The sequence below is a fragment of the Dendrobates tinctorius genome, unplaced genomic scaffold (assembly GCF_039654945.1).
Source record: "Dendrobates tinctorius isolate UK_male_01 unplaced genomic scaffold, ASM3965494v1 ptg000008l, whole genome shotgun sequence".
NCBI lineage: Eukaryota > Metazoa > Chordata > Amphibia > Anura > Dendrobatidae > Dendrobates > Dendrobates tinctorius.
Window position 1 is genome coordinate 40,067,931 of NW_027361676.1, and position 13,702 is coordinate 40,081,632.

The 13,702-nt window shown below is 43.0% G+C and overlaps 1 protein-coding gene across 2 annotated transcripts in view; it reads right to left on the reverse strand.

The window, feature by feature from the left end:
- The window catches only part of LOC141091492 (probable ATP-dependent RNA helicase DDX60), a 361,948-nt gene that overhangs the window by 97,973 nt on the left and 250,273 nt on the right, over window positions 1-13,702 (reverse strand). For both annotated transcript variants that reach the window (XM_073577118.1, XM_073577110.1), the window contains 2 exons: window positions 4,508-4,612; window positions 120-248 (listed from right to left, as the gene is read on the reverse strand). In XM_073577118.1, the coding sequence (XP_073433219.1) occupies window positions 120-248; window positions 4,508-4,612 (234 nt within the window). The remainder of the gene's footprint in view (window positions 1-119; window positions 249-4,507; window positions 4,613-13,702) is intronic.

Here is a 13,702-nt window from a genome sequence, read left to right on the forward strand (position 1 = left end):
TTTTATGCAACCAATAAAAGAAGCAGGAACAGGATGAATCAGCTCAGCTCCTATTGAAAGAATACCTGACCAAAATATCTATGGAATACTTGGTGTATGCAAATACTTCAATATATTACCTTTTCATCATATCCTTTTTGAACCCATTCAGTGAATTCTTTTTTCAACACCTTTTCATACTCGGTTGCATCATTTTTTGTTATTATTATTTTGTCCTTCAAATGTATGTTTGCTTCAGGATCTAAAGACTAGAGGTTAAAAAAAAAAAGGTTGAGAGTAATGTGGATTTTTTTTTCTTTGAACAGTATAAAGATTTTTATTTACTTTATTAAATTATATTGCTTTCCTTGTTACAATACATATAAATGTGTCTCACAGGCTCGTGATGTATGGATCACAGTAGATTGCCAGCTTGATGCATTAGCACCAGGCATAGAAAACAGCTAAACCATACTTAATTTATCTCTCCTCATCCAAGGTAAGTGAATGCACACCAATATCTGCTCTTCTGTTCAGGTTTCCAGATGGTGACTTTTGTGAGCCCCAAACAGAAGAGCAGTTATGGATGTGCATATACTGACCTTGGGTGTGGAGAGATAAAATAAGTATGGTAAGCTGGAAACATGATAATATTGCTTGTGAGAGTAGGTGTCGGGAGTTGGATGCAATAGTGTGGGGGAGTGCTTGATACAAGAAAACTAAATGGGTGTGAGATTGGTACCCTGGATGTAAATATACTGTCTCAATGTGATTTCATTTTGGAAGCTTTGGCTGTCATTGTACCCATAATAAGGGTTTCATGTGTCACTATTGAGGGGGGTAGATCAGGCAAGAGCTGGATGTCATCATTAGGAAGAGGTTCTGAAAGACTCTCACGACCCTATCTCATAGCTGAATTTGGCTGTCACGGTAATTGTGAAGGACAAAGTGCACTTCTCTTCACTCCTGAAATGTGCCCCCATCCTGGCATCCCCCAAGGCCATAAAAAGCCATGCAGTGTTTATCTTTAATTAAAAACCAAGAACAAATTATTTGAAGCTCATAACACAAAGGTGCAAAATCCCCTGCAAGCTACAGGCAAACTGAAGTCTTTTGTCCGACTTGAAACACCCCGTCGCACAACAAATCACAGCAAGGCTATGAGGTATGGAATCTGGAAAATGACCTATAATAACAGAATGCAATATCTCTGAGCCTAGCCGAGCACATCATCCAAATCGGCGTTCCTTCTCCCATACGCCCGTGCCTGGTAGCCAAGGCCGGCATCAGCACCCGGGCAAGTGTCAGGGGCCCTGGTGAGATGGGGGGGCACTCACGCTGTCTGGGATACCATAAATAGCTCCCAACCCCATCCTCGTCCTCCCCGAGGGACCCACACAGCCTCTCACAGCCAGCAATGGGTCATCGCTACGGCTGTTCTCTTGTGTGCGGCACAAGACCTGTGATGAGGTCACAGGAGGGGAGGAGTCAGGGATCACATGATCAGGGGCCTCTGTGGCTGCAGGACTCTGCTGTGCTGGTTGTCATGGTGCTGGATGAGGTAAAGTTTATGTGTGGGGTCAGGAGGGGTTTACAGGGTGGATGTAGCAGAGCTGTGTGTGTACAAGGTGTATGGAGCGGAGCCGTGTGCGTTCGAGGAGTACAGAGCGGAGCCGTGTGTGTACGAGGTGTACCGGAGCTGAGCCATGTGTGTGCGAGGTGTACAGAGTGGAGCCATGTGTGTACGAGGTGTGCAGAGCGGAGCCCGGAGCCGTGTGTGTATGAGGTGTACGGAGCAGATCTGTGTGTACAAGGTGTACGGTGCGGAGATGTACAGAGCAGAGCCATGTGTATATGAAGTGTACAGAGCAGAGCCATGTGTGTACGAGGTGTACAGAGCGGAGTCATGTGTGTACGAGGTGTGTTGAGCGGAGTCGTGTGTGTACAAGGTGTACGGTGTGGAGCCCGGAGCCATGTGTGTACAAGGTGTACGGTGCGGAGCAGAGTGTGTACGAGGTGCACGGAGCGAAGCCGTTTGTGTACAAGGTGTAACGGAGCGGAGCCGTGTGTGTACTAGGTGTACAGAGAGGAGCTGTGTGTATGAGATGTGCAGAGTGGAGTCCGGAGCCGTGTGTGTATGAGGTGTACAGAGCAGAGCTGTGTGTGTACAAGGTGTACGGAGCGGAGCCGTGTGTGTACGAGGTGTACGGTGCGGAGCCATGTGTGTAAGAGGTGTACAAAGCGGAGCCGGGAGCTTACTTTTCCCGCCGACACAGGAGTACAAGGCGGAGCCCCAAGGAGCACAAAACTCGCTTGTGACGTTCTACTGGAAGTGACGTGCTGGAAGCTGACCGGAAATGAGGTAATTTTGGGAGGAGATTGTGACGGAACCATGGAGACACTTCAGGGAATGCTTCAGATCCATCACCATGTCCTCCTCTGACAGCGCAGACAGCGGGATCACATTGGAATCGGGGATGCCTGCCATATGTGCAGATCATAATATGTCCTGAGGCTCAGGTGGGCACTACAATGGGAGCCGGGCTGCTATGGTATCTTTATAAAATCTTTATTTCTCTCTCTGTTCTTTCTTTCTTTCTCTCTGTTCTTTCTCTCTAATCTTTTTTTCCTTTCTCTCTCTGTTCTCTCTCTCTATGTTCTCTTTCTTTCCCCTCTTTCTTTCTTTCTCTCTCTCTGTTCTTTCTTTCTCTCTGTTCTTTCTTTCTTTCCCCTCTTTCTTTCTTTCTTTCTTTGCCCTTCCTTTCTTTCCCCTTTCTTTCTCTCTGTTCTTTCCCCTCTTTCTTTTTCTCTCTACCTCTGTTCTTTCCCCTCCTTTTTCTCTCTCTCCCTGTTCCTTTTTTATGTCCACTCTTTCTTTCCCCTCTTTCTTTCTCTCTCCCTCTCTGTTCTTTTTTCCCTCTTTCTTTCTTTCTTTCTTTCTCTGTCTGTTCTTTTTTCTGTCCACTCTTTCTTTCTGTTCTTTTTCTTTCTTCTTTTTCCTTTCCCTCTGTTCTTTCTTTCTTTCCCCTCTTTCTCTCTCTTTCTCTTTCTAATCTTTCTTTCTCTCTCTGTTCTCTCTGTTCTTCCTTCCTTTCTTTCTCTCTGTTCTTTCTTTCTCTGTTCTTTCTTTCCCTTCTTTCTTTTTCTTTCTTTCTCTCTGTTCTTTCTTTCTCTCTTTCTGTTCTCTCTCTATGTTCTTTCTTTCACTCTCTCTGTTCTTTTTTTCATGTGTACACTACTCAATAGTCTCCTTCACATGATCATGTTTTACCACAGAGCAAGTGTCCGTGTGGATCACATGCGTGTCCTCGTGATCCACACGGAGACAAGTCCATTTTTGGCTGGCACCACGGATGTCACATGGCATAAATCATGGTATGTGTTAAAGGTGGGGCCCACTGAGACTCTTTCGCTCAGGGCTCTCAAAAACCTGGAGCCAGCCCTGCCGGCAGCTAATGGTAGCACTCTGCGCTAAGGAGTTATAAAGCTTAGCCACCCAGAATTAGATATGGGAGACATATATGGAATTTATGCACAGATAAAATCCAGCCAAATCCAGTGGCACTGCTGCCATTCCATTCAGAGCTTCAGGCAGAAAGTTGTGGGCCATTCACGGTTCGGGACTGGAAATCATACTCTCAGAGATGGGAGGAGAGAGGCTGCACAAGCCCAGGGGTGGGCACAGAGTGTGGGAAGGAGCAGCCAAGGAGATAAGTGTAAGCTCCTCACTTGGAGCTGTTTTCTTCAGGTAGGAAAGCCTGTAACTAAGATTTGGACCTGTGATCCATCAGTGCCTCCCTGTGGTCACATGCTACATAATATAGTAATTGCAACCTATCTATACCTTATCCTTTGTACTACACCCCTGACTGCATACTTGTATATTGTTCTGTAAATATATGCCTGTAAATTTCTAGTGCACATTTTAGGCGATTAAATATATAATTAATCTTGGGCTGCTCTTTTATCTTGATCCACGAATCCCCACGTCCACACGCTCGACTGGTTATATGATACTTTACCGGGTTGGTTCCTGACCTGATATAAGCCTGTTGTCGGACGGGGTTTATTTCAAATGAGGAACTGTTTGCAGAATACCATATTGTTTTAGTGAGGAACTCTGGCAGTGACAGCCGGGACGTTTAAATATATATCCCCAGCCTGGACTGATGATATATATCCCCCCTCACTGGGAGCACCTCGCTAACTTGTATCTATAAGGGAAGCCTTTCCGGCAACTATTTGCTCTCGGTGCAGTTCCCTGACTGACCTGGGGCACGTGGTGGCACCAGAGAGCCGACCCCTGTTAGGTCCTTCTTCCTCCTCCCCTCGAGGTGAAAGAAGTCGACCCCCCGTCCCCTGTGAGACCCCTCACAGTAACAAAGTCTGAATTTACTATTCGCACATTACAATAAAAACAGGAATAAGCATTGCATGAACAAATATACACACATTTATATACCATTCTTTATTACACTTATTATGTCTAATTTATCAGACAACTCATCAAATTAATATCCCATCTTACCTCTACATTTGACATTGTTGGCCATGCGGCTACCATGCAGTCATACAATTGTATGCTTTCCCTTGGAGAGAATGTAAGATCCTTTGGAATACCATAGTTCTTTACCTAATAATAAAGAAGTAAAAATACTTGATATTTGCCTAAATACTGAAACGTTGAAATTAGCATTGAATTTAAAGGGAATCATTCAGCAGGTTTTTGCTACCTCAGCTGAGTGCAGTATGATGTAAGCAAAGAGTCCAGTGATGTATCACTGAGATTACTATAGATGTAGCCATTCTGCTACAGAGTTTTTAGATCTAGCAATTCAGCAGAGCTGAGAAAGCTGCCCCTGTCCACATCAGGCTCTCAGTGTTAATAGCTTTAGACCCCGATCTGCTTATCACAGAAAGAGGCAGAGACAAAACTTGTAAGCACCAGGCCTGATAATCACATCAATGTTAATCACAAGGTGATTAACCCCTTAGTGACGGAGTCAATTTCGACCTTAATGCCAAACTACATTTTATAATTCTGACCAGTGTCACTTTATGTGGTTATAACTCTGGAACACTTCAATGGATCACAAAGATTCTGAGAATGTTTTTTCGTGACATATTGTACTTCATGATAATGGTAAAATTTCTTTGCTATGATTTGCATTTATTTGTGAAAAAAAATGAAATTTAGCCAACATTTTGAAAATTTAGCAATTTTCAAATTTTAAATTTGTATGTCCTTGAATCATAGAGCTATGTGACAAAAAATAATATGGTTAATAAATAACATTTTCCACATGGCTACTTTACATCAGCACAATTTTTTAAACATAATTATTTTGCTAGGAAGTTATAAGGGTTAAAAGTAGACCAGCGATTTCTAATTTTTCCAACAAAATTTAAAAAATCATTTTTTCTTAGGGACCACATTACATTTGAAGTGACTTTGAGGGGTATATATATAAAAAGTGCTCAAAAGTTACACCATTCTAAAAAGTACACCCCTCAAGGTGCTCAAAACCACATTCAAGAAGTTTTTTAACCCTTCAGTTGCTTCACAGGAACTGAAGCAATGTGGAAGGAAAAAATTAACATTTAATTTTTTTCACAAAAAATTATATCTAGACCCCCAAGTTTTTTATTTTCGCAATGGTGAAAGGAAAAAATTGACTACAAAATTTGTTGCACAATTTCTCTTGAGAATGCCAATACCCCATGTGTGAGGGAAATCTATTGTTTGGGTGCAAACCAGAGCTCGGAAGAGAAGGAGAGGCATTTAACTTTTTGAATGTAAAATTTGCAGGAATAATTAGCGGACGCCCAGGGCCGGCGTTAGCGGCAGGCAAACTAGGCAGCTGCCTAGGGCCCCCGTTCCCCCAGGGGCACCCAGCCAGTGGCATGCCGCTATGGGGCCCATGAGTCAGGGGGGCCCACGGTCGATCTCATCCCCACGTGCAACATTCAACTATATCGGTGTCATTATACTGAGACAGTTGAAAGCAATGATGGAGCAAAGAGCATTAGATGATGCTCCCTCTCCCACCATTCCCCTCTGCCTCTGACACTGCGGGTGTGTGATGACATCACTTCATCGCGTACCCAGTGTGTGCCGGGCAGTGCAGCCGCTGAGACCAGAGCCGAGTCGGGAGCAGTGCAGGGATCAAGGAGGAGAGGTAAGGATTGTGTGTTTTTTTATATACCAGTCAGTGAGTCCTGGACTGTGGAGCTGAATTATATTCTCTGGGGGGGAGTGCTACATTATATTCTATGGGGGGGCTGTATTATATTCTATGGGGAGGATGGGGGCTACATTATATTCTATGGGGGCTACATTATATTCTATGGGGGGCTGTATTATATTCTGAGGAGGGTTGCATCATACTCTATGAGGGGGATACATTATATTTTATGGGGAGGGAGCTGTATTATACTCTATGGGTACTACATTATATTCTATGGGGGGCTGTATTATATTCTATGAGGGGGGTTGCATGATACTCTGAGGGGGCTACATTGTATTCTATTGGGGGGCTGCATTATATTCTATTGGGGGCTACATTATAATGTAAGGGGTGGCTTCATTATACTCTATGAGGGGGCTACATTATTCTATATGAGGGGGCTACATTGTATTCTATGGAGGGCTGCATTATACTATATGACAGGGACTGTATTATATTCTGTGAGGGCTGCATTATACTCTGAGGGGGTTACATTATATTCTGTAGGGGGCTGCATTATGCTCTATGAGGGGGGCTGCATTATATTCTATTGAGAGGCTACATTATACTATATAAGAGGGTTGCATTATATTCTAGGGGGTTCTGCAATATATTCTGATGGGGCTGCATTATACTCTGTGGGGTGGCTGCATTATTTTTCATGGAGTGGCTGCATTATGCTCTATGGGGTGGCTGCATTATACTATATGGGGCTGCATTATACTGTATCGAGGACTATGGGGAATGCATTGTACTATATGAAGAACTATGGGGTGCATTATACTGTGGGAAGTGAATTGTACTACATGGAGGACTATGGGGTGCATTATACTATATGGTGAACTATGAGGAGTGTATTAGACTGTATAGAGGACTGAGGAGTGTATTTTAATATTTGGAAGACTATGAGGATTGCATTATACTATATGGAGGACTGAGTACTGTATTATACTATATGGAGGACTATGGGGAGTGTATTATACTATATGAATGACTATGGGGAGTGTATTCTATATGGAGGACTACTAGGAGTGTATTACACTATATGGAGGACTACTGGGAGTGTATTATACTATATGGAGAACTGAGTGTATTTTAATATATGGAGGACTATGAGGAGTGTATTATACTGTATGGATGACTGAGGAGTATATTATACTATATGGAGGACTATGGGGAGTATATAATACTATATGGAGGACTATGAGGAGTGTATTATACTATATAGAGGACTATGGGGAGTGTATTACACTATATGGAGGACTGAGGAGTATATTTTAATATATGGAGGACTGAGGAGTATATTTTACTATAAGGAGGACTATAGGAAGTGTATTGTACTATATGGAGGACTGTAGGGTGTGTATTATACTATATAAAGGACTATAGGGAGTGTATTTTACCATATGGAGGACTGAGTGTATTTTAATATGTGGAGGACTATGAGGAGTGTATTATACTGTATGGATGACTGAGGAGTGTATTATTCTATATGGAGGATTATGGGGAGTGTATTATACTATATGGAGGACTATGGGGCACATTATATTATATGGAGGACTAATGGAAGTGTATTATACTATATGGAGGACTATGGGGCACATTATATTATATGGAGGACTATGGGGTGTGCATTATACAATATGGAGGACTGTGGGGCACATTATACTATATGGAGGACTATGGGGTGTATTATACTAAACAATTAAAATGCTGCATATTCATCGAGTGATTGTATTGTTTATGCCGGAACAGAAATCATTGTTCTCAGCAGCACATCACCCAGTGTAAACTGCAGATATGCTGCTGATAACATGATACTGTATGGGGACAGATTGATCTTATAGTGATTGTTCTGTCCCCATTATTCTTCCTGAAAAGAGGGCGGCAAACAAGCATCAAATGAGTTCAATATTGTCAATCACACTTGTTTAGTGGCCTGAACTGAGCGCATATAACTGCAACCAAAATGCTTCTGTGTGATGTGCAATATGTTAGCATTTGGGGCCAAATTTTAAATTTTTGCCTAGGGCCCCACATTGCTTAAAACCGGCCCTGCGGACACCATGTCAAGCTTGGAGAGCCCCTGATGTGCCTAAACAGTGGAAACCCTCCACAAGTGACCCCATTTTGGAAACCACAACCTTCAAGGAATTTATCTTCGGGTATAGTGAGCATTTTGAACCCACAGGTATGACAGAATTTGATAACATTAGGTCGTCATATTGAAAATGTCATCATTAGTGTTGAGCCTAAGTGCTCGTTACTTCAGTTTGCATCAAGTGCTCGGGTATGCACCGAATATTGTGGGTGCGCGTGTCCCCGCCCTGCACGTTTTGCAGCTGTTAGACACCCCCCTAAAAAATGCAGAGATTTGCGATACTATGTGCATACCCAAGCACCCAATGCAAACTTGAGTAGCGAGCACTTGCGCTAAACACTAGCCGTCAAATCATCATTTTTTTTCACTTTTGAAAAAAAGAAAAAAAATTCTAACTACAACCCTAACACAACCCTAACCCCAACCGTAACATGAACCCAACCCCAACTGCAAAGAATGAAAAAATTTTTTTGTCTTTTAGAATTTTTATCTAATTAAACAAAGGGAAATTTGATTCACTATTTTTTCCTTTTGATCACTGTAATAGAGCCTATCATAACGATCAAAAGGAACTCATAGGAAAAATTTCCTATTGTTGCTGAGTACCGGCCGGTAGATCTCTGCGGGCATAGTGCCCATGCACCCGCCATTTTATTTTCAGGAAGATGTTGCAGGGGACCAAGGGACAGATCAGGAGGTTGCGGGGATGGTGGAGGTACCGGGTGGGCTCGAGGGGGTCATCATTTCTCTCTCCTCCGACATGTATGTCATATCAGAAGAGGGAGAAATCATTGTAACAGTGGGAACAATTTTTTGTGAGAAAGCGGAGGCAATGAATAGGTAGCCACCAGTGTTTTGTCTTTTGTTCTCAGACACAAACAGCTGCCAAAGGATCCTCATTTTCTTGTGGCACAGTAGACAACAATTTTCCAATGTGCAATCATATAGAAAGTAGAAAGGCAGCAATCATGGTTTCCTTTGTGGTTAAATGTCCATTATTTTAACTCATATGGACATCCATTAAGCGGTGTGGCAGCGTGCAGAGGGAGACATGCGGGGAGACAGGTGGACGACGGCCGTTTTGCACTTGGATGGCGCTTCTACAGGTACAATCTCCATAGCAGCAATATCCAAGAGCAAAACAGCCATCATTCACCTGTCTCCCCGCATGTGTCTCTCTGCATGTTGCCACACTGCTTAACGGATGTCCATGCTTGTTAAAATAAAGGACTTTTAACCACAAAGGAAACCGTGAGTGCTGCCTTTCTACTTTCTATATGATTGCACACATTTTTTTTGTGAAGGCTGTTTTTTTTTTGAATAACGATGATCCCGTGATCGGGGACCACAAAATATGGCACTGATTATGTTCTTCAGTGTCTCCGCTATCCCCGGTAGCCGAGACCCCGGAGATTTTCCGATTCTGTGGGACGCTACAGCCTTATTCCCGATTGCTATTTTAAAATGGCAATGAGGGAATAAGGACCCTTAGCGGCCACCATTTTAAGGCATATCAGCAATCATCAAGGGGTTAAAGCATCAGTCTAAAGGCCCTGTCACACATAGCGAGATTGCTAATGAGATCACTGTTGCGTCACCGATTTTGTGACGCAACAGCGATCTCACCAGCGATCTCGCTGTGTGTGGCACGCATCAGCGACTGGCCCCCCGCCGGGTATCGCTGATCGTGCAGGAATGTCCTGGGCCATTTTTTGATCGCTGGTCTCCCGCTGGTCTGCATGTGGCAGCGGGAGACCAACGATCAGCGAGCTCCCAGCACTGTAAGCAGACGCTGGGAGCTGGTATCCAAGGTAAATATCAGGTAACTAAGTGCGCACGTCACTTGGTTACCTGCTGTGTACCCTGGATAACAGCTCCCAGCGTGAGCACGCTGGTATCCAGGGTACACAGCGGGTAACTAAGCGATGCACGCGCTTAGTTACCTGATATTTACCTTGAATACCAGCGTCCTCGCTGGTCCTGATCGCTGGTGAGTCTGCCTGTTTGACAGCTCACCAGGGATCATGTAGCAACACACCAGCGATCCTGACCAGGTCGTATCGTTGTCGGGATCGTTGGTGCGTCGTTTAGTGTGAAGGGACCCTAAGTAAACAAAAACACACAGCCGGACATGTGACACATTGTTAAGTTGAGCGTTTTAACCCCTACCTCATGTTGTCCTCAGAGTACATAATAAAAGCCTTATGACAGATTCCCTTAAATGTCAAGATATGTGTTGGCAGCGGATTAATCTCTGTACTGTCCAGCTATTCAACAGTGAATATATATTTATTCAGGAACAACGATAACAGATAGCTTAGGATCTTAGTATCTTGTCTGTTAGCGTTTAAAGTGAAAGTAAAACTGTGCACCGACTTTACACACAATGAGTGAAAAGTAACTTCCTGTGCTTTTTTTAACAGTGCTATATTGGTATATAACACTATTGTTGGAAACAGCAACTCATGCACTATTAAACAGTAGCAAATATTAGATGATGCAATATATACAATGAAGAGCATTATTCCAACACCCTGACTCAACAACTACTTATCCTGTTAGTCCCATAGTGCTTCAGAATTGTTCAAACTTGGCTCTTGAAATGGTTTTTTCATAACATCAGCTATCATCTGGTCAGTTTGGTTCTCACATTGATCTTCTCATTGCATGCAAGTTTAACACTTCCTTGGTTTTTTTAATAAATCACTGTCAGTTGAGTTGATGGCTTACCAAGATCGCCTAACAAGTGGTTAAACCAAATGACCTCTTGACTTGCGTGGGCTGTAGACACGTACGTCGCTTCCGTAGATGACAAGGCTACACACAGCTTGTTTTCTGCTAGACCAAGAAATTTTACTTTATCCAAGCTTGAACAAATAGCCACATGTTGATTTACGTTTAAAGATGAGCAAATATTTCAATGTTTGATTCGGATGTCAATTGCCGAATTTGCAATATTCACAGATTTATTCGTTGAAAATTCGCCAAACAAATCCAAACACCATTGGAGTCAATGGGATGCAAAAACAAACGCATAAACAACACCTTAAAATGGACCCAAAAGCTGCCAAAACACATCAAATTAGGGACAGACACCAGTAAAGTGGCCTCAATTCACCTACAGTATAAATTTTAGAATGGCACGGCAGCAATCAGCCATGCTTGAGGTATCAGGGTCTGGGCCAGCATTTAAAGCTTTGAATTGAACTTCAAATTAAGATGAGGTGGGTGAGGGATCAATGCAGGCCTGCTGTGCTGGGAGCACTGATACCACATGCAACAGCTTATCCTTCTTTGATGCTCAGTCACACTCAGGTGGCACATATATCAGTTTTGTTGACTGCTATTGTCAGAAAAATGTAAGGAGAGTAACAAAAGTAGTTGCCTCAAAGGAAGTGGAGGCTTGCTGGTCTCAGAGGCCTACTGCTACCGGCAACACACATGAAAGAGACTAAACATTTCCAAAAATTAGTGGCAGACACCACCAAAGTGGCATCACATCACCACAGTAGAAATAGTATAATAGGGGCAGACACATCTTCCACTACAGCCAACCCAGCAGATGGAGACCCAATCAGGAGTGTTCACATTTCAAGCAATTATTGGCAGACATGACAAAAGTGGCATCAATTTCACCATAGTAGAAACATTATAATAGGGAGCGATATCGCTTCCACTACGCCAACCCAGCAAATGACCCAATCAGGACTCTCCACATTTTCAAAAATTATTGGCAGACACAATCAAAGTGGCATTAATTTCACCATAGTAGAAATAGTATAACAGGGACCGACACATCGTCCACTCCAGCCAACCCAGCATATGGAGAGACCCAATCAGGAGTGTACACATTTCAAATAATTTTTGGCAGACACCACCAACGTGGCATCAATTTCACCACAGTAGAAATAGTAAAATTGGGACCAACACATCTTCCACTACAGCCAACTCAGCAAATGAACACCCAACCAGGAGTGTACATATTTGCAAAAAATAGAGGCAGACACCAACAAAGTGGCACCAATTTCACCACAGTAGAAATAGTATAATGGGGAGCAACATCTTTTTCCATGACAGCCAACCCAGTAGATGGACACCTGACCAGGAGTGTTCACATTTCCAGAAATTATTGTCAGACACCACCAAAGTGGTATCAATTTCACCAGAGTAGAAACAGTATAATAGAGACCGACACGTCTTCATTCCACCCAACCCAGCAGATGGAGAGATCCAAATCAGGAGTGTTCATATTTCAACGAATTATTGGCAGACGCCACCAAAGTGGCATCAATTTAATCACATTATAAATAGTATAATAGAGACCGACACATCTTTCACTACAGCCAATCAAGAAGATGGACACCCAACCATGAGTGTACACATTTCCAAAAATTAATGGCAGACACCAACAAATTTGCAAAAATTTCATCACAGTAGAAATAGTATAATGGGGAGCGACATCTTTTCCACGACAGTCAAATCAGCAGATGGACACCCAACCAGGAGTGTTCTCCTTTCCAAAAATTATTGGCAGACACCACCCACCAAGGTGGCATCAATTTCACCAGAGTAGAAATAGTATAATTGGGAGCGATATCTCTTCCATTACAGCCAAGCCTGCAGATGGAGAGACTCAATCAGGACTCTCTACATTTCCAAAAATTATTGGCAGACACCACCAAACTGGCATCAATTTCACCATAGTACAAATAGTATAATAGGGACCGACACATCTTCCACTACAGCCAACCCAGCAGATGGACACACAACCAGGAGCCTTCAATTTTAAAAAAAAGGGCCTGACACCACAGTAGAGACACCATTTTCACGAGAGTAGAAATAGTATAATAGGGACCAACACTACAGCCAACCCAACAGAAGGAGACCAACTGTGGCTGTTCACATTTCCACAAATTTGTGTTAACATCTGTAGAAGCAGCAGCAACATCAGACATAAAAGCCACTCTAAAAATATCACAGACTGCAATTACGCAAGATCAATGCAGCACACTAAAAACTTCAACATCGTTTAGTCTGTACAGTCTACGATTAGGGTGCAAAAGTCCTTGGAGACCAATGACTTGTTCATCTTCTTGATGAAAGTTAGGCGGTCTACACTTTCAGGGAACAGCTGGCTGCATTTATCCATCAGGACACCACTAGCAGCGCTGAAGACACATTCTGAAAGAACGCTGGCAGCTGGGCATGATAAAACGTCCAATGCATGAAAGGTGAACTCAAGCCACTCATCCATTTTTGATGACCAAATCGTGAAAGGGTCCAAACCCTCACTGATAGTATTGATATTGAGTTATAGATACTCCTGCACCATCCTCTCCATTCATTCACCACGTGTCAGACTTTGACTCTGTTGTGCTGGTGCACAAACAGGTTT